Here is a 21,603-nt window from a genome sequence, read left to right as displayed (position 1 = left end):
AACTCTTTTAATATTTCAGAATAAGTTAATATATTTCGGAAATACCAAAATTATCAAGAATCAGGAAAGCTGATAACATCAATGAATCACTGTCCATCGTAATTATTCAAGTCCAACCATTGGCATTCAATCAGATGAATGTGCACTAGATGGAACAAAACACAGATAACCAGGTTTCAATAATAACCTGGAAAGGTCGAGTATTTGAATCTCAGCATCTAGTAATTCACCACAAAAATTAATAAATGTACCATAGATGGACTATAGCTTCATCACCATCACATAAATCAAAATAGAAATTTAGTTCAAAGCCAATACTCCATTTCATGGCAAAGCAATGGGGCAACATTTAGGCACTCAACATAGAGCCTGAGTTCTTCCTGCACTCGGCCAACATGTCCATGTAGAACTGGCACTTGCTGATGTCATTTCCAAAGTTGTTCACACACTACAAGGAAGACCAGTGAAACAATGCAAGAGCAATTAATAACCTAAGTTTGGGTATAACATAAAAAAAATACAAGCAGCTTCAGGCATGAACAGAAAGAAAAACAAAATTAAAATCCAAGTATTTAGCAAGAGAAAACCTCTAAGTTATCATGCTCATATTGAAGAGTCTAAAATATGTTTTGAATAACTTGTTCTCACAATGACACCACTGAGCAGATTGTTTTACTATTCTTACCGATCCCTATCTCAGGGACCCTAGTCAGAAATCATTGGATGAGATTTGGACACAGCACTAGTTCAAATTAAACAAGACAGTATAGAAGAAAATTATTTGCCAAACTGTCACTCTCTAGCATTCTCCAAGCAATTTACAACCAGAAATAAGAAAAAAGACATTAAAAAAATCACTTAATTTAAGATGGCTAATCTTAGCAAAAAAGTAACCAGATGAGAAAATTTCACATACATCTTGGAATGCCTTGGAGTGGATATTACATGCATCAGCACCACCCATACTGCTTGCAGCGGGTGCTGAGGGAGCAGCAGCCTCAGAGACCATGGCTTCATGTTGAATAGTGCGAGGACCCATCACAGCATCTACAGCTCTGTGTGCCACTGCACTTCCAGTACCGAAAGCCATGCCTGTGTTAAGAGAGAACAGGAGCAGAAAAATTCAGACTTATGATGATTCAAATCATATATAGCATGCACAAGATACAACATGAAAGTGACAATTTCAATCCCAAGACAAAAACATTCTATTTTTCACATACCCTGAGCTATGGTTGAGCCAATGCCTCCGAGCAATGATCCACCACCACTACTCTGAGTATGAGCTGGTGGAGGAGCATGGTTAACTGCATCAGGAAAAAAATAAATGAATTAAAGCCAAGCTCTGCTTAGAAAAAGCAACGCCAAATTTAAGATGACAACGTAAAATTGCATTTCAAACCCTATATCCAAAACTAAATGTGATGCATGAAAACTAAATCTGTTCTTGAGTATATTTAAAAAATGTTTTGAGATCTTCAAATACGCTGCAAGACTCTGCAGAGAAACATTACCTGTTTGGGGAGGTGGGCCGCGTGCTGGTGCAGGACGAGGGGCTGGGCGGGCAGATCTTCCTGCAAAACATTGGATTATGTGTAAGAAGTTGGGTCATCGGAATTTCATGCAAGTTGCAGAATTGATTAACAAACGTCTATAAACAAAATGATTGGAAACCCGTAAAGGGCTCAGAAGATTATCCCAAACAGTGAAATGAAAAGGATCAGAAAGGGGTATTCAAGAAATGAATCAATCAGCCCAAAAATTATAAAAGCTGAAAAACACCAGAATCTAAATGCCAAGTTTAGATGTTCAATATTAACTAAACAACAAAACAAGAAAATCAAGCTACCCACTTATTTATATCAGCAAAAACATGGAAACCCATACCAATTAGGCATCTTTCAAGATCTAAACATATAAAATGGAACAAAATCTATGCTGGATATTAACTTTCACGAATTAGAAGACTTAAACACAAACGAAATGTTTTTTTTAAGACAAAAACGACTACAAAAATATAATCAACACGACCCGGCCTCCCTAATCGCAAAACGAAAATAAAAAAAACAAAAAAGAAACAGAATTATATTTGTATTCTTGCCTACGTTTTCTCAAAATCTAAAGCAAAGAAGTTGCACAAATGAACACACAAACTCAAGAAATAAACATAACCCAGAAAAGAAATAACAAATATAAGTAAAAATCTGACCTCCAGAGCTTCGGCGAGGCATGATGGATGATGAGATAGGCGGCGATTAGATAGACAGAGAGAGGCTTCTAGAGAGATGGCGAGAAAGGGTTTTGTGTGTTTATGATTTTGTGGAACTTGTGATTTTATATGGGGTTAACTCTGGTTATTTTGGTAGGGCTAGGGTGAGTTTGGTTGGACACGTGGCAGTATTTTAATGGTGTGAGATAAAGGAGGGCGTGTTTTGTTGGGACTTGGATTTAGTATTGGTTGGAACTTGGAAGCGCAGACAAGTTGTTTTAGGCTAGAGAGCAGATGATTATTTGTTTGTTTATGTATATAGATTTGATAATTTTTATATATACAGGTGTCAATATGTTGAGTTTTTAAAAAATAATAACAGAATATTCCACGAGCATTCTGTGTGGCTATTTTCTTCCTTTTCTTGGAGAAAAAGAAAACTCAAGGTTCGTTAGTCTTAACGGTGACTTTTAGTTCTGACTGGTGCTGTAACCCTGCTTAAGGGTAGGATTTTAAATTGATTTTTAATATAAGAGAGAAATATGATAACATTATAGATGTGTTTTTTGATATTTAATTTTTTTAATAGAAATTTATTGTGTTATATTTAATAAAATAAATTAAAATATGTATAAACCAATAAAACAAAAAAGAAAAAAAGTTAATATTTCATCTAAAAACAAAAAAGTATAGAGTTTATAATAACTTTCGATAAAGTTAGGTTAATCTACAATCTTTCGATATAAGATATGACTTTTAGATATATTAATATTTTATATTATAGAGTTTATATTGAAAAAATATTTTTTTATATAGTCCACTTTTAATTTAGAATTAAATATGCAGATTAACCAAGATATAGCCAATTATTCAACATTTCTTTTCTTTTCTTGAGAAAAAAACGGGTGGAGTTTATCAATGCTCTCTAAAATACTATCATTCTAACATGTACGCAGTTTGCTCAAGTGAGACGAAAGATACGCCTTGATCTCAATCTGGCTTTTTCTTTTTCCCCGGTAATATCGTGTCCTGTTTGGCATCAAGGAAGAAGTTCTCTCCGTCTCGTCATAGAACTAAAAATATTGGATGGTAAATGGTATCTGGACAAGTATATAGACTTGTGATATCGTCTTATTTGACCATTTCTGAATCTGAGCTGGGGGCTGGACTAAACATAATCCATCGAACAAGCCGCCAGCCCGCCATCGATGAAGATTTGAAACTTATGGATTGAGAGTTTCCAAGTTCTAACAGTTAGATCTCTTGTCGCGAATTGTTTAACTTGGCATATCGGTCAATAGAAAATCTTACATTTTTAGAGTGTAATGAACTTAGCTGCATTTCATAATGCTTCCATGTACGTTGTTCTTATCTGAAGACTAATTTATATGGCGAGGATACATGTAACTAGTGCTTCCATTTCTTAACAGTTGCTATTTGATTTCAAGTTCTTCGTTGCATTAATGCTGGAAAGAACCTCCAGAAGTTACAATTGGCAAATACCTGATGGAAGAACCCGTTACAAGACAGTATTTGCACCAGTGATATTCCAGATGAATCGCATTTGATATCTACTTGATCAACAAATCGGGTAAAGATATAATTCCCAGTATTTTTAAAAAATAACAATAAAATTCAATTAGTCTTTACACAGGGATGTTCAGAAAACCTACCACCAAAGCTATCTCTGATAAAACGTCAGCAGTAGCCAGCCCTCATCCTCTCATAATTTGCTGATGTACTACTAACACAGAAGCTGTGCTACCAAAATCAGTGGATGCAACATAATCTCCAATCACTCCCAATTCAGGATTTTCACTCAACTTTGACAATCCCTCAAGGAGCACCTGGTTTATTCCTTGTTTCCTTCCCACTATCCAAAGTTCATTAGTATCGTTGTCCAATGCCTGGATTGCTGCTAGAGTTTCTTCTCCATTTCTCACCACCACCTCTCTATAAGCCACTCTGCTATTCCCTTCATTCTTCACCCAAAACCATGTCACCACACCGTCATCAAGCTTCTTCTCCATCTCATCATCTCCAATATTATTGTATGAGAGGAACCTTATCGCCGTGAGAGAAACTTCAGGATTAGTAGCCATCCTGTCCGCGTAGGCAAGTGCCTCTCGAGAATCCGCTCCTCCCAAAAATAGAACAACACATCTGCGAAAGAAGAGCTGATGGTAATATTGCATGGCAATAGGGTTATGAGTGTAACCCTTGTCGACAAGAATTCCAATTGAGCAAGGTGAATTGGCTAGGACTCTAGAGTTTATAGATTGCATTCCATAAACATGCCTGACAATTTCACTTCCTGCAAGGTTATCAAGTCTTTTATTGCAGAAAGGTAAAAGGATTAGAGTAGCTTTATATGTCAAAGCCAAATCGCAAATGTCTTGGTGCATAGTTCGCTTCACTGCCGCAACAGTGTAGGAACGTAGTTTGACATATTCACTTCTTGGTTTTTGATAGAGCTTTAGGGCATTGTGAATTTTTTTGTAGTTTATATACTTGGGTGGTCGTTCTGGTTTATCATGGTCTATGAACACGGGAAACGCACGGCCTACAAGCTCAAATAGATGGATGGCATAGACTGCAAAAGGGCTGGTCATAGTTGGATGTGAGGTCTCGAGGAGGTTAATGAGCCCTGCTACACATTCTTCATCGTGGATGCCAACTAATATGCTGAGCTCTGTTCCTGGAGGGGTGTGTTGTATGGTTCTTCTTTTGTTTGTCATGTATTGCTTTGTGGGATCGTAGATGAAGCAAATCAAAGCTGAACATGTGCCAGTCATCAATGTTGTTAATAGCAGCATCAATGTGTAGGTAGGGGTCTCCAAAATCTGCGAGCAAACAAAAAATGTAAGAACCTAACAATCCAAAATGTGAAATGTTTTGAAAGCCATTATACGAACGTTTTCTAATTGTCTCTTACAATATACTTGGAAAAGAAAAAGAAAATGAAGAAGACGTGCTTTTTTCCAAGTACAGGGCTGGCCTCTTCAGTCCAACTAACCTATACTAAGTTCCCATCACATTTCATCTTAGACTAAACTTCCATTAATTTACCTCCTCTGCCCAAATTACTCATGACATTTTTTTTTTCTTGAAGAGCGACGTAATTTTATCAGATGACAAAAGATTAGAAAAAGGAAGCTACAAGTCATGGATAAGAGGATAATAGAGCTAACGAGGGGATGGCTACTAACATAGCCCTAAAACTACAATTAAACCTGCATACTGCACTCAAAATCAAAGCAGGTCTGTTCATCAAAAAGGAAAGGTGGATTACACTACAATGTCTAGTGGTTCACATAGGAGATTGGTTACGCTGGCTAGTTTCTTTCAATATTCATTTTCTAAGAAATTAACTTTGAACCTTTTCCCCTCGCCCTTCAAAATTTCAAAAAATTAATCACATTTTCAAGAGAATATGTGAGCATAGAGAACTTACCCCTTCGTCAAGCCATTTCAAAAATATTGTAACCTCGTATAAACCTCTCAAGTTCATCATGAGACCGAGAGTGAAACTCTCTTTGAATGGAACTCCAAAGAAGAGAGCAACAGCAGAAGTTGCAATCAATTTGGAGAGATACCCTGCAATAACCATGGCAAATAGCGGTTCCAAATTCGACCAGCCATAATTGGCCATGGCAAAGACATCCACATTCAATCCCAAGATTGCAAATGTAAATGGCATAAGAAGCTCCATTACTATTGTTCGGCTCCTTTGCACCATGGTTGCCCCTAGTGGAGGCCCATCAGGCATCACAATCCCCAGCAGCAACGATGCATGAAGAAAGACCAGACCAAACATGTCGCTAAAAAATGTCATCACCAATACCCCCAACAAAATGAGAACCACATATGACCGATCTACAGGTTTCCCTTCGGGGGTTTTTTCAACAACCCAGAGCAGTACGCTCCGAATCACAATAATCGCAAAGGCCATTAGAACTATCACAGAAATCATAAACCACAAAGCATCGGCACCACTATGTTGACCATGTTTCACTGCTACAAATGCAAAAACAAGAATAATCCCCATCACATCACTTACCATTGCTGTGGCCATTGCCATCCGTCCAACCTCAGAACTTAGTAGTCGTAACTCTTTAAGTATAAGATAAATCACAGGAAATACAGTTACTGACACACTTGAAGCAACGCTTCCAATCCCAACAGGTTTTGCAAGGTTCCCATGAATTGATGATTTAAAACAGTATGCAACAATACACACTGTTGTAATTGGAAAAAAGACTCCTATCACGGCACTGTAGACGTGTTTCTTCCCTACTTTTCTAAGTACACTGAAATCCGTTTCCACTGAAGTCACAAAAAGGAAATATGCAAAACCAATAGCTCCAAGATTCGCCACCACAAACTGGGCATTATCTGGTAACACCTGCTCGGTTAACTTCTTGCTCTTGCCTAGAACAGAGGGTCCAACGAATATGCCAGCCTTAAAAATCATCATTGCATTGCAAAAATTTAGCAGGGAAACAATTTGAAATAATCACAAACTAATACATTCATACACACACATATATGTATGCATCAACTATCAAAATCAAAATCAAAATATAAAACAGAAAATGAGAGGTAGCTCCCCTCAAGATGATTAAGAAAAGAGGAGAGCTAATTCATTCTATATTAATTTGGGCCAACTAATTTCTGGGAACATGCAACTTGAACAAAGTACCTGTATACATGACCGTGTGAATTTTTCCAGATCAAAATAAGTAAGCAGAAATTACTCACAATAATCTCTGAGACGATCCTTGGCTGTTTTAAAGGCTTGAGAAGAAGACGGAGCATGGTAGTAATCAAAATCATCAAAACAAGATCAAATAAGATGATGTTAAAGGAGCAGTTCAAAGGGTTTTCTCCGTGGAAAATGCCCAGGCAGTGACTAGGATGAGTTCTTCGACATATAAAGACATGATGAGGAGTAGTACTACTGGACTCATCAACTTCCTCTGTAGTCTGAAGAAGATCGCGGGAATATTGTTCTGCATGTCTCCATCTCGCGTGATCAGGGAGGGGATGATACAATTGGACAAATCTGACCATCACAAATAATGACTACCTGAAATGCAAATACTAGCTATGAAGAATAGAAGCACAGAAAGAGAGAGAAATACTTCCTCTTTTTCAAGGGATGTGGACGTGCGTGAAATGGGGCAGTGGCTAGCTTACGTTCTTGGTCAGGGTTGACAATTTGATGATCTTCTCTTAGCTCAGTCTACCATGCCTTTAGATTTCTAAAACCAATCTCGTCCATTCATTAAAATATTACAAGACAACTTGTCATGCTAACATTAAACATGCTCTTGTTTTTTCTTATTTCTTTAGTTAGAACTGACAGAATTATACATGTATGTAAGATTATTTTTATTATTATTATTTTAAACTATTTTTTTTATAATTTTGCATTGTTTTAATATGTTAATATTAAAAATAAATTTTAAAAAAATGAAATAATATTATTTTGATATATTTAAAAAAAATAAATTTAAAAAACAACTATTATCATAATTCTAATCACTATCTAAATATAAAAGAAAGAATTTGGAGTTTTTGCCCCCTTTGAAGCCTTCCGGTCAACAAATTGCCATGTATTCCATGGCAACCACAGAAATTTCGCCACTGTTCAAGGTGGTTGAAATTGAAAATTAAATCTAAAAATTAAAGTTTAATATTTACTATGGATATTTATAATTTAATATACCAAAATTAGAATAAGATATCGATCAGATTTTCTACTTCAATTATTCATAAAATAAAAATCAACACATAAGCTTATATTGATAAGATAATAAATTAATAAAAAATATTATAATTTAAAAAGTATGAAGAACTAGATTCTTCAAATGTAGGGATGATACAAATAAAACGAGTTCTGGTACCGTAATTGAACATTGCACAACAAAAAGGGAAATTAAGAAAAATATTTAATATGCATCATCGTAGAGTTTGAACCTAGAAGATAATAAGAAATTCTTGGAAAAGGAACTTGAAGAAACAAGACTTAAGTAAACTTCTGTTTTCAACAAATTTTATTATACTCAAAATAAGTTTCAGTGTTCAATTATTCATCCGGATGCGAAGCTATGACTGGTAAACGACACCCTGCTGTGGCCCTTGTCTCTCATAATTTGCTTATGGACTTCTACCTAAAGTTTTGAAACCGACCCGGTCATCGACCCGGTCAAGTGATCAGGTCACGGGTCAGATGAGTTGACTCGGGTTGACCCGGATCAACTAAAAAAAAATACCTATAAAAAAAACATAAATCAAATTTAAATTATAAACTAAATAAATAGAATCTTGGGCATCAGAACAAGCATGAAAGGCAGATGAGTTCTACTAGTTTTAGGGAGAGATTCCTGGATTCCTTAAATGCAAGGAATGGAGGGTTCAATAAAAATGAACACATTACTCAGGTACCAATCTTAATTTCTGGAACTTGTTGGTAGAATTTATTTCTAAGCAACCAAATCTTTGCATTTTTGTTGGTGATGCAGGTCAATGAGAAAGCCCAGGAAGGACATTATGAACTTAAGGAAGAAGAGAACCCTCAAGTTTTGCTCTACAAGAATTTGTGGCTCGAAGCTGAAGCAGCTCTTTGTTCCATGAAGTATAAAGCTTCTGTTCTGGGTATGAAAACTGAGATGGAAAAGATAAAGATGGCAATAAGATAAAAGATATTGTAATTACCTGAGCTCTTCCTTAAGGGCTTTCGATGCAACCTTCTATTCTTCCTGCCCTCTGCTATGAGGTTGGTGATTTTATTGTAAAGTTCTTGTGTTGGGAACCCACCTTGCATCCAGATGTAATAAGCATCAAATCAGACGTCCTCATATGCTCCTCGGCTGGGTTTCAAAGAATTGAGTTAATTAGGTTTGCAAATTGCTTCGTTCTTCTTCACTCTTCGGTCTTCAGAGTTTTGGCTTTTTAAAAGGCCAAAACGACGTCGTTTAATGACTGTCAATATATAAAAAAAATTGACCGGGTCTCACCCGGGTTTGACCGGGTGGACCGGGTCCCGGGTCGATCCGCCGGGTCGACCGGGTTTCACCGGACCAATTTCCAAGCGGGTTTTTGTCTCCACTCGGACCGATCTCAGGCCCGGGTCAGCCGGGTCCCGGGTCGACCCGCCGGGCCAGTCCAGGTTTTAAAACTCTGTTTCTAACACATAGGCTGGACTACCAAAATCACAGCATGTTTTATCCCTCTGTTCCTCCCTACAATCAAAAGTTTATTATCATCATTCTTTTTTTATTATTATTATTATTAATGTAAATGTCCGGGTCAACTTGCACGTATCTTAACTAATTCCACGGATTCTAAAGTTAACGATCATGTAAGCCTCCAGTGACTCTAAAGTTTATGAGACTCGAACTGATAACATTTAAAAAACAAATCTAGAACCTAACCAGAAAATTACACCTTTTAAAATTTATTATCATCATTTTTCAACGCCCAGGTTGCAGCTGCCATTTCTTCAACATTATTCACCACCACCTCTATAAACTATTGGAGATTTGTTTTTTAAAACATCAAATTAAAAGTGAATCCAAGTTAAAAAAAATTATTCTTTAATAATTTTTTAATAAATATATTAAAAATAAATTATAAATGAATAAGAAATTAGTATAATTTTTTTTATTGACATATGGTTAATAAACTCAAAATTTCCAGTTCTATTTGATCTAGGTTAATCAAAATTCCTAAACGTTTTTTAAAAATTCCTTAACCTTTATTATTTAATATGAAATGCTAGAATTAAGTCTAGCAACCCTAGTTCCCTATATAAATAGGGATTAGGGATTGTCCATAGCTAAAAAGTATCCCTAAAAATCCTTTTACTTTTTTACTTATCTCAATTTTTTTTGCTTTTTTATTAAGTTTTTTTGCTCTCTAGTAGAGTATTTTTCATTGTAGTTGCTTTCACATTCTAGAGCTATAGAATTTTGAGTAGCAGAGAGAAGTCAATTTATATTTCTTTGATTCGTAGACTTTGAAAGATTATGCAATCTTTAAAAATTAAATTATTAGAATCATAAAAGACTTTATGTAGAATAAAGAATTTAATATTTAACAACAATGCTTTCTATTTACACTACTTTAGTTTAATATTTCAAACTATAAGTTTAATACTCTAGTATGGTATGTGTTAGTGTGTGTGTTAAAAACTTTATTTAATTTAATTACTCGTTCAAATTTTATTCTAATTTTGTTATCTTGCATGGAATTCTATAGAAATATCTGAAAATTTGCATGAAATTTATCGACTGATCATTGTATTAAACTCTTTATTGCAATGAATTAATAATATTCCCATATATTTAGTTCATCAAAATTAAATTTAACCTAAAAAATTGCAATTAATTAAGATTTTCTACATAAACAACATTCCAGTTTCTTACATTCTTCACACAAAAAGATGTCACCACCCACTTATCAAGTGCCTACTCCATCACACTATCTCCAACATTATTACATGAAAGAAACTTTATTACTGTTAGAGAGACTTCACGATTAGCGACCATCCTGTCCGCATAGGCAAGCACCTCATGAGAAGCCAACATATTTGTTAACGAAGCGCCGACTGTAATATTGCATAGCAGCAGAGTCATTAGTGTGACCCTTGTCGACAAGAATTCCGACAGGTTTATTAGTCCCGGAAAGAGAGAAAAAAAGGGGGCCAGACGACATTGTTGATCTTATTCCTCCAAAAGCCCTGAAAAGAATTGGTTATGTTGCTGCAGATCTTGTTTCTCTCCCATTTCTTTCCCGAACAAGACAAGGAACATACCCCTCACAACCTGTATTTTGTACTCCTACCCAAACAAAACAAAAGCTTTTTTACAACCTTGAAAGCTTTTTTATAATCTTGAAGAGGCCAAAACACACATCCTAATCAACAAAGCCTACCAGTGTACTCCCCTTGTTAGCTTTGAAACACTGCAAAAATGAATGGATGCATTATTCTATAAGATCCAGTGGTTCATATAGAAAGCAAGTTGCTAGCAACCAATATCTAGCGAACTTGAATTCTTTTTATTCTTTTCCTTCACAATTTCCAAAAAGTAAGCACATTTTCAAGAGAATGTAGAAGAGAAAAAACATGAGCATAGAGAATTACCCTTTTGTTCAGCCATTCTATAAATACCATAAGCTCATATGTGACTCTCAAGTTCATCATGAGACCGAGAGTGAGACTCTTACTGAATGGAAACTTCATGATTGATTTACAGGTTTCTCTTCTGGGGTGTTTTCAACAATCCAAATCAGTGCTCTCCGGGTGAAAACAATCCCATAGGCCACTAGAATTATCACCGAAATCACCAACCACAAAACACTGATAGCACTACTTTGACCTTGTCTAAAGGTTTCAAATGCAATAATAACAATAATCCCTGTTACATCGTTCACCAATGCTGGGGTCAATGCCCCATTCGTCCGACCTCGGAGGCGAGTAGTTGTCACTCTTTAAGGACAAGATAAATCACAGGAAATGCAGTTATAGATATACTTGCGGCAACCCCTCCAGATAAAACAGGTTTTGCAAGCTTCCCATGAATTGATATTTGAAAATAGTGTGCACCTATACACACTACTATAAAGGGAAGAAAGATCAGTGAAGACTTGTTTCTTCCCTTCTTTTCTAAATACACTGAAAACCGTTCCACTGAAGTCAAAGATAAGAAATGTGCAAAACCAATAGCTCCAATAAGATTCGCCACCACAAATCGGGCATTATCTAGTAACAGCTGCTTCGTTAACTCCTTGTTCCGGCCTAGAACAGAGGGTCCAAAGAAATTGCACCCTTGAAAATCATCATTCCATTACACAAATTTTGGAGGGAAATAATTTGAAACACTCACAATCCACATTCAAATTTCAATGGTATACAATATTGTCTAATTAGGTGCATGTCTAATTTACGGAACTTCACCAAGGCCCTAATTACCATTAGATAAGCTCATATGTGCGCGCGTATATGTCTACAAATTGAAGGAAGAAATCACTCACATGATTTCGCAGACGTCCCTTGGCTGTTTGAGGCTTGAGAAGAATGCGAATCATCTTACTTATTAAGATGATCAAAGAAAGATCAAGCAATACGAGGTTAAACTTGAAATTCAAAGGGTCTTCTCCGTAGAAAAGGCCGAAGGAGCGAGAAGTATGAGTAACTTGATTCAACTTTGACGGTACCGGAGACATTTGCATGAGGGAGTTATTGACAGGGTTTAATAATCTGGCCATGACAAGTACCAGCAAATTAAAACCTAATTATGAGAAGGATTAGAAATGAAGCATAATAGGCCCCACGATCTGGGCTTTCCTCAAAGCGACGATAGGGCCTACAACTAAGGCCTGCCTTAACTTCGTTATTGCCAAGCTTAGAAGATTTGTATCAAGAATCAGTAGAAGGCGGCCGTTTATTGTGAAGGTGATTTGAATACAATATATTCAGCTGCGTTGCAGCCACCACCTGCATAAATATAAAATTGAGAAAAGTATTTCAATCATCTCTTTGCACGTTAAAGGGGATAAAAAGCTATTTGTTGGATCTGATTCATATAATTAAATCAATTTTTTTAATTGTTAGCATGGTGTAGTTGGACCTAAAATGTAGCTGGTTTGATTTGCATAGATCCGGTAGTTTTAATAATCCATTATTTGAAGGTATTTGGTAGAAATTTTTATAAATAAGCCCTCCTTTTGAAGTCCAATGCACTTTTCTTGAGCTTATAAATAAAATAAATTGACATATTTCTTAGTGCAACTTGGTAGAATAATTTATGATCTGATAAATTTTGAAGATTAATCATTACAACGTTAATAGCCTAAAAATTGTGTGAATAATAAGCACATTGAATTAAATAATAAAACCCAAATTAAAAAAAATGAAAACTAATTAAATAATAAGTTCCAGATACAAGTTCTCTTCAAATTAACGTCCCTAATCTACTGCATGAACACAGGTGACTTTGGCGAGAGACTTATGTCTGTACGTGCAAGGCGATTTAATTGAGATTTTTGATATATTGCGGATCCAATTAAGGACAAACCAGTTCGTACTTGCAAGTTAGAATTGATGCATGGGCTCTTTTCCGGCGTCTTGATTTTTACCAGTACACTTGTTTTCAGTCAGCTCACGGCGCTGCCAGTAAAGAGTCGTCTATTTCTGTTGTAGACGAGAGGTTCTGTTCTTATGCGATGTAGCGACTTCTTACATAATATTACCGGAACTTTTACTTGTACATCTTCTACTTGTCTAAGAATTGGAGTTCCGACCTTCTGCTAAAGGAAACAAATGGGGAAAAACCGGCCTTGCGCATAAACACAGAACTCTTGAAAAAGAAAACCATTTAACTTGGTCGAAGCAAGTACAGATATTTAAGCCTCTGCCATAGGTTGCTATCTCATCTCTCTTACCCAAAGTTAACCAAAAAAAAAGTAATGGATCCCGCAGAATCATGGGGAAAAAAAGAGATGACAGCATTTTTATCTACCTTCCGGGAATATAACCTAATCAGATTCGCATCAACACCAGGATATATACCACCATCCTCCCAATTTATAAACCTCTGAAACAATTACATCACGTTCAAAATCTAAAAATGCATGTTTCAATTATAAGGCATTATTTTCATGGAGGAAGAACAGAATACTATGTATCAGTAGCTATTTTGGGTCAAAGATACAGTCAAGATTTTGATGTCTCTCACTGGAGGCATACCCTTAAAGCTCTCTCCATACTGTGGAAAGGTGGGGGTTTCTGTTTAAGCACGCTGTCCACTATCATATAATGATGAAGATCATAATATATAGTCAATAATAGCAAAAGGTAGGAGATCTGCTGGGGAAAGATGTTTCCTTTGTCCCCAAACAATAGGACACACTTCGTACCCTAAAATTAAATTAAACTTCTCAATAGATGCTATCAAACTAATAAATATACATTCCAACCTTGCATTTTGGTTATAATGGCCAACAAAATGATACACTTTTGCAATCGAACAGAGAATGGATGACTATATTATATAAAAGGACTCAAAATATTTAAGTCAACTTCACCCATCATCATCCACATGAAAGGCTATGAACAGCAATCTTTATAAAAATGCATCATAGAATAAAGATATTGACAATTACTATGTAATTTGCATCAAAGTTGGATTTTAACAGGGATGGTGGTGGTGGTGGTGGTGGTGGCGGCGGTGGGAGAAAAAATTATAGAAAAAGAAAGCGACGGAACCGTGATCTGAACTAAGTGGGGAAGGAGTAGACATCCACAGCAACCAACCCCGATTATTGAAAAGCCTGCAAAAAATTTAAATCAAAACAAAAAACCCTAACACCATAAATTTATATCAGGAATCTCTAGGGTTTCAGAGTTAGTTTCAGAATAGCTTACATTAAAACTTGAAACAGCCAAAACCGTAAAATCAGGCTAATCTCTCAAAAGGCACTCACCAAGCACCTGTTTCAAAGAAAAATGTGAAAACCCTTGATTTTTCTTGTAAGAAGAAAAGGTAAGAACCTTTCTAAACAGTGGACCAACAGAACTGATGATTGGCATGCCCAAAAGACAAACCCTAACGTACCCAATTCATAATATTACTCAGCAGTATAAAAACCTTGCTGCATAATTAATCTTATTATTTATACAAACCAGACGAAGAAATAGATCACGAATTCCTGGGGTTTTTACCTAATTGAGAAAATCATGGAGATCAGAACCGTTCAAGGAAACTAACTAGAGCATCACATAAGCCAAAGAGGTTAAGATTGCAAGCTGAAAACAATTACAATTTCAGAGACATAAATATCAATCTAAACGGGATAATCAACCGCGATAGCAAAAGTTAGAAATAAAATAACATACCTAATTACCTGATAAGCATGAATGATCACAGATCATTTTATTTTGCAATGATAACATCCCAGTGAAAATCTGGGCCATGAAACAAAGGAATTGTGGAAAAAAGACCAAAGATCATTTATCTTTCTATTACCAAAACCTTACTGATATAAAGCATGTAAATAAATAAATAAAAACCCAGAACAGGGAAGATAAAGCCGGGGTTTGTCCTTGCAAAGATGTGGAGCTTCCCTCATGACGCTAATTCCAGGAAACTAGAGCCAAAACAAGAAAAAATACATCTTGAACCAACTTATGTAAATAAATATCGTATTGAGTTAGAAGGAAGAGAAAATAAAACGCACATCATTGATCTTGGTATGATCATACTGCTGAAAATCCAACCAGGAACAAAAATGGCAAGATCAAGGATATATTTATCCAAAATACCCCAAACATGATCATGAATCTAGGCTCTTGTCTTTTAAAAGAAAATCTAGCGAAGGAGAGAAATTGTAACCTAATTAAGAACGCATTTATAGAAGAAAAGTACACACATACCCAGAAGCCAGCAACCATCTTTAAAGCTGAAACTGTACCGGAATAGCAAGGAGAACCTATAGAACTCAGGATAGATAGCGCCACTAATGACTAGATTGATTATGTTGAGATTAACCCATCAAACATCAACTTATCATCAGCTCATGGCGCTATCCCTCCTGAGCTTAACAGATCCTCCCATACTTATGCACATATCATCCATTTGAAGCCTTTATCAAGAAAGCCTGAAGCAAGCAAAATTTGAAAGAGCCATAGCTGGGAGCTAGCTAATGAAGCTCCTCAAGTCATGACTCACATGGTGGTGGGTGCAAAGGAGGGTGAGAGTCTATTTATAAAGGGAGGAACGTGGTAGAGCATTATGGAAGGACGGTTTTTTTATCATTTTATTTGTAGTAGTATTTTCTTATATTTTTATATTATGGTTTAAGTCCATGTGTAATGTTTTTCCTACTCTTTACCTCTATATATACCTCTGCCGACTACGTCTTTCATGCTAGGAAGATCACTCGGGATACGGTATGGACTATGGCCTATAATTTTCTAAATTCGAAATTATTTTTTATTTTCTCGCAGCTTTGCCGCATGGTAGCCATGAATTCTTTCAAATTTTGTCTCGAGTAATGTTTAGAAGGAGGGAGCCTCAATATTGTCTAATATGCACTCTACCATATCTTGACCACTGGACAATTTGGACTAGATGGTAATTGACAAGCGAGCTAGCTAGTTTCAACCTCCAAGCATTTCCAATACAGCAATGACATGGTTATCGTTGTTAGCATTAATGAGGCATTGAATTGTTTGGAAACCAGCTGTTTACGGCTGATCAAAACCATATAGTAATATTTGTTCTCCATAACGTCGAGTTCAATTATAAGATGATTATATATATATATATATATATGCACACACACACATATATACAGACACTCATTTACCAATCCGTTAAGCCTCTAGAGATAGAGAGTTATATATATAAATTGGAGACAATATCCAGTTTACGATCCATGATCTAGCATTTGTACAGAGTCAAAACCTAATGCTTTTTGCTTGTGTTTGATGAGAGTTTTCCTGTCCGAAACATATCCTGATTTCTTACCTAATTCTTCTTCCTGTTACGATGGTGAAGGATTAAATATATTTGTACCCTGGTCTTATTTCCTCCTTCACAAGTTTATTAGTGAGCTAGCTTTTTCGGAAATTTCAAACTTACATCGAACTAAATAAAATATCTCCAGACGTCCATTTGGCATTATGATCCACTTTTTTTTTTCCAAGTCCTCGTTCATCAACCCATCTAGTGATTGATACTCTCAAATATCTACCTTTGAAATTTCAAATTCTCAACAATTTAATTGTCACTGTCATATTGAGGAAGCTAAATTTCAATATGTATCGAAATAATTGCTCATGCATATTAATTATATGGATATATGTACGTTTTCTAACATGAATAGGTATGGATGTAACAAGGGGCGGAATCAGTCGAGACTGACAGGGGCTCGAGCCGCTGAATTAAAAAAATTCCATGCTTTCTCCTTGAAGAAATTAAAATTTTAGAGCTAAATCCAGTAAAATTTAAGTTTTGTCCTTTAATTTTTTTTCTAATCCTGGCTTTCCTATAAAAAAATCTTGTCTCTGCCCAGATAGGGAATTAACTAGATTAGTAAAAATTGTATTGATTTTCAGAATCTAGTCTTTTTAAGAAAAAAACCTGCTTAAAGCCTTTATTGATCCAAAACAAGGTTGGATTGGTGCCTTTCAGAACATACATAAATGTTTGCGGATGATTGGTGAAAAAAAAATGAAGCCTTGTTACTGGTTACCATGGAGGGCGGAGGCTTCTCTCTCCGTATATTTTCTAATTAATAAGTTTGATGAACTTATCAAGTTTTTAATTTATTTTAAAAAAATTACTAGATAAAATCTCATAAACTTCAAGATTACTAGATTTATATAATAATTCATATAATTAATCAAGATATACATAAATTATCCCTAACATCCAAGTTAATTAAAAAAAATATATCCTTAATTAATTGAGCATGGGGCGGGGGCAGGGTTCAAGGAGTTCCCTTTACTGTTATCCCACGTCACTTGTGAGCTTAATAGATACGTTGCACTCTGCTGTTTCTTAGATATTTTTATTTATTATAAAATATATATACATATAGATTTTTTAAATATATTTTTATAGTTTAAAGAATTTAAGTTCAAATAAAAAAATTTATATATACATATAATTAAATAAATTAAAATTATATTTAAAAATAAATAAATAAAAAGTCATTAACAATACCTAATAAAACTTGAAAAATTAAGGATATCTACCCAGTTGTATTTACTAAATTTATTTATTAAAATAATTTTTGTATTTAAACAAACAATAATAAAAATACATCATGTAAAACCGCACACATTAAAAACACTATGTAAAAATAAATCAAAATAAATTTCATCCATACAAAAAATTAAAAAAAAAATGATTGATAAATTAGAAAAACTCTTTAAATTTAAATGCATAACTAAAAAAATAATCATCATTTAAAAAAAGTTTTCTAAACAAAATAAATAAAACAAAGGGTACTAGTTTAAATATAAATTAAAAAAATTAGAGAAAAAACCATGAATTAATTTTTTAAAAAAAATAATTAGAAAAAAGAGAGAGCAAAAACTAGGTGATGCTAGGCTTGACTTGCTTAGTCTATTTTGGCAAAATCCGCGCGATTGGCCCATGATTTTTTTCTATTTACAACTAGGGTGGATGACATGCCCCGGATTTTTATGGAAAAAAAATCAGACGACGCATCGTCTGATTTGCGATAGTTGGAAAATTAGGGCTTCAGTTTTTTTACTAAAAAACCTATTTTTCAACCCATTCTTGACTCACAACAGCTATAAAATACTGTAAGAATCATGATAAACTTATACATGGCTTATAAAAACCCAAAAAATCGCTTCAAGATCAGACATTAACCCAAGTCTAAAATCAACTCGGGTTCAAATTTATTTTTTCACGAACTTTAAAAAGTAAAATACACCTGCGATGAACTCCCCTCGTCAAATGTAACCATTTGACACAAAAATCGTTTGTTTTAATGGTTTAAATCAATGCCAATAATATTTTTTATTCTCTATCACCTAAATTCAACGATATCTCTCCCTCTCCTTCTCTCTCCTCTTTCAATTAGGAATTGAAAAATAATAAAAATAAATTAGAAAAATATTGAGGTGCTGAAATTATATAATTTATGTTATTTTTAAAGTTCAATAATCAAAATGCGTGTTTTGTGAAAACTTATAGTATATCACTTATACTTGACGCTTCATTTTAATTTTAATTTAAAAAATCAAAACCAATTAATTTTTAACTAGAACTAAATCTTTAAAAATATAAAATTTTAAACAATTTATTCGCAATAACACGTGAAATGATGAACAATAAAGTCTTGCAAGTAAAGAAACCCAAAAGTTTTAGAGGAATACTAAATACTCTTGGAACCCCATATTCGTCAAAGTGAACATCATGACTTAATAATCTCAATTAGAGTCGGCAAAATGATATTCCATCATCCTGCATCTCACTTAGAGCTTGAATAATTACTGATTGATCATTATTTAGTCTCTAGCAACTAAGTGTAATTTAAGTGCTTGAATGCTTTTAAGTGTATTATTTTAACTGTGACTGTCACTGTCTGTCACTGTCACTGTCACTATCACTACCCTTATCTAGAAAGGCGTTTGTGATCTTTTTGCAACTTTACTCTTTCTTTTGCAGGGGTAAGAACATGATGCATGGCATTGGTGGTTGCATTTAATTTGCAATGAATCCTTCTGTTTTTTTTTTTTTTTATTAAGGATATGTTTGTTTTTTAAAAATTATTTAAAAATTATTTTTATATTTTTTTGTTATTAAAAAAATTGATCAATAAAAAATACTTTTCAGTCAAAGAAAAATTTAACTTGGTTTTTAAGAAAGTGTTTTCTTGTAAAATTTGGACGGAAAACACTTTCCGGAAGTTGTGAAAAATTTAGAAATATCATATTATTTGCTAATTATATCAAATTTGGTCATCAAATTTTTTATTGTTATATATATTTTGTTGTGAATATTTATTTTTTAATTTCATCTCTTAAAATTTAATTTTTATATTAACTTTGGTCGTCATTTTTATAATTGGTATTTATTTTTCCCTTATATTTTATTCTCATTCAACTTTTTAATTTGTAAGATTTGTTCTTTATTAGTTTAATAAATTTAAGAAAAATAAAACATTAATAAGTTATTTTACAATTCATTTTCCATGACATAACCAAACATTGAAAAGTATTTTCCAACTTATTTTCCATTACACTACCAAACATCAGAAAATAATTCACTTTCCAACAGAAAAATACTTTCCAGTAAAAAAACAGGGCCTAAGAGAAGCATAATTGGGTTTTCGATCAGGAGTGTGCATGTCCAGGAAACACCAGCTTTTCTGCACCAGCCATCCGCTTCAGTACTTGCACATAGGACTGGAAATTGCTAAAAAAAAAAAATCGGACCAATTTTTTTTAATGCAAAAAAAATTAAGTGATGATAGTTTTTTTAAATAGGTAAGAAAAATTTAAAAGTTACGTTAAATCTTGATTAATTTGATAATATAATAAAAAATAAGAAAAAAAATAATATTTACTATGCAAAACTCGTGATTTGGCACACAAAATTGTGATAACCCCTTGTAAAGATAAAATCATAAAAAAATAAATTGTAAAGAAAAACTTGAAAAAAATATTTAAGCAAACACGGTCCAATCTTTTAAATCCGTGACCCGAAAAGTTAACAAAATCCCAATAAATAAATGTTAGGAGATAAAATTAAAAAAAAACCTCTAATAAAAAGGAATTAAAACTAAACAAATTACAAAAAAAATCTAAAATAAAATAAAATAAACTAAAATATTGAGAAGACAATTTGAATAAATATTTTAACCAAGAGAATGATATAATTAAAAAGATAATTTAAGTAGGATAATGATTAAAAAAAACTTAACGATAAAAAGAATAACGATTAAATTTATGGGTAAAAAAATTTAATGAATGTTAAATGGTAATAAAATCTCAATTACATGTATTATTTCAAATTTTGAAAATAACTAAGAGCCACATCTAAAATAAAACAAAATTAAAGAATTATTTTAAAAATATAGGAGAAAGCTCTGAAACCAAGAATGATAGAGAAAATTAAAAAGCCACGATAGCAAAACCCGATATTGTTTTTTATACATATGCTGCCCGTTAATGGAGGTGATACCGTGAAGGATAAAAAGCCATCATGAAAGCTGGATTTTAGCCTTTGTACAATGATGTACAGGCTGGACGAAGATCGTGGGTCTTCGTCGTGGGCGCATTTGCACATGTTCGCGTGAATGTCATGTGCAATCAATTTTTTAAAATTAATTAATATTTTATATGTATTTAAAATATTAATTTGCTCTTTATCAAACTTGATAATTAAAAAAAAAACAAACGGAAAAGACATAAAAACACCTTTACTCAAGGCAAAGACAATTTAAATTCAATGGCATTGTGTTAATTTTACTGTACAATAAAATATCGCATTACTTCGCTGAAGGCCATTTGTATTCTGTTGTCAGTGGCGTAGCGTAACTATAATTTTACTGTTATAACTCACAAACTACAATAAATATTATATTATTTTTTAAAATATCTTTAAATAATATTTTTTATTTTTTAAAACTTTATTTTAACATCAACATATTAAAATAAAAAAATATTAATTTAAAATGAAAAAACCAAATTTTTATAAAAATTAGCTCAACCTCGGCTCCTCTTTCAGTAGGTACTCCCATGATGAAAGCTTGCGACGCTGCGTGCGCAAGTTTCAACGCATGAAGTTTCATAGTTTTCGAGTATCTTGTTTTTAAATAAATATTTCAATTATTTAAAATTT

At 33.8% G+C, this 21,603-nt stretch overlaps 2 protein-coding genes and 2 long non-coding RNA genes across 5 annotated transcripts; all 4 read right to left on the bottom strand.

Annotated features, from left to right (window-relative positions):
* Nucleotides 1-73: 73 nt before the first annotated feature.
* Nucleotides 74-2,362, bottom strand: LOC7478780 (uncharacterized). Its single transcript, XM_002313926.3, has 5 exons — nt 2,210-2,362; nt 1,515-1,574; nt 1,224-1,307; nt 917-1,092; nt 74-448 (listed from the first exon to the last, which is right to left on the bottom strand). The coding sequence occupies exons 1-5, from the start codon at nt 2,229-2,231 to the stop codon at nt 350-352; spliced, it is 441 nt and encodes a 146-aa protein (XP_002313962.3). The 5' UTR covers nt 2,232-2,362; the 3' UTR covers nt 74-349.
* Nucleotides 2,363-3,645: 1,283 nt separating this feature from the next.
* Nucleotides 3,646-7,417, bottom strand: LOC7454831 (cation/H(+) antiporter 24). Of its 2 annotated transcripts, XM_024608535.2 has the most exons (4): nt 6,971-7,417; nt 5,664-6,671; nt 3,883-5,052; nt 3,646-3,780 (listed from the first exon to the last, which is right to left on the bottom strand). In XM_024608535.2, exons 1-3 carry the CDS (start codon nt 7,280-7,282, stop codon nt 3,925-3,927), a joined length of 2,448 nt encoding a protein of 815 aa, XP_024464303.1. In that variant the 5' UTR covers nt 7,283-7,417; the 3' UTR covers nt 3,646-3,780; nt 3,883-3,924. The 2 variants fall into 2 exon arrangements, with proteins under 2 accessions (XP_024464303.1, XP_002313963.2); XM_002313927.4 differs by having other exon boundaries at nt 3,757-5,052.
* A 3,157-nt stretch (nt 7,418-10,574) lies between these two features.
* On the bottom strand, nt 10,575-12,710 carry LOC127905785 (uncharacterized). The gene is made up of 2 exons (XR_008060124.1): nt 12,251-12,710; nt 10,575-12,014 (listed from the first exon to the last, which is right to left on the bottom strand). It is a non-coding gene; the product is annotated as an uncharacterized LOC127905785 (long non-coding RNA).
* A 302-nt stretch (nt 12,711-13,012) lies between these two features.
* LOC112328653 (uncharacterized) lies at nt 13,013-15,968 on the bottom strand. The gene is made up of 2 exons (XR_002983738.2): nt 14,643-15,968; nt 13,013-14,548 (listed from the first exon to the last, which is right to left on the bottom strand). It is a non-coding gene; the product is annotated as an uncharacterized LOC112328653 (long non-coding RNA).
* Between the last annotated feature and the right edge of the window lie 5,635 nt (nt 15,969-21,603).

This window comes from Populus trichocarpa, chromosome 9, assembly GCF_000002775.5.
Source record: "Populus trichocarpa isolate Nisqually-1 chromosome 9, P.trichocarpa_v4.1, whole genome shotgun sequence".
NCBI lineage: Eukaryota > Viridiplantae > Streptophyta > Magnoliopsida > Malpighiales > Salicaceae > Populus > Populus trichocarpa.
The sequence above is the reverse complement of the archived record's forward strand: the minus strand, read 5'-3'. Positions and strand labels throughout refer to the sequence as shown.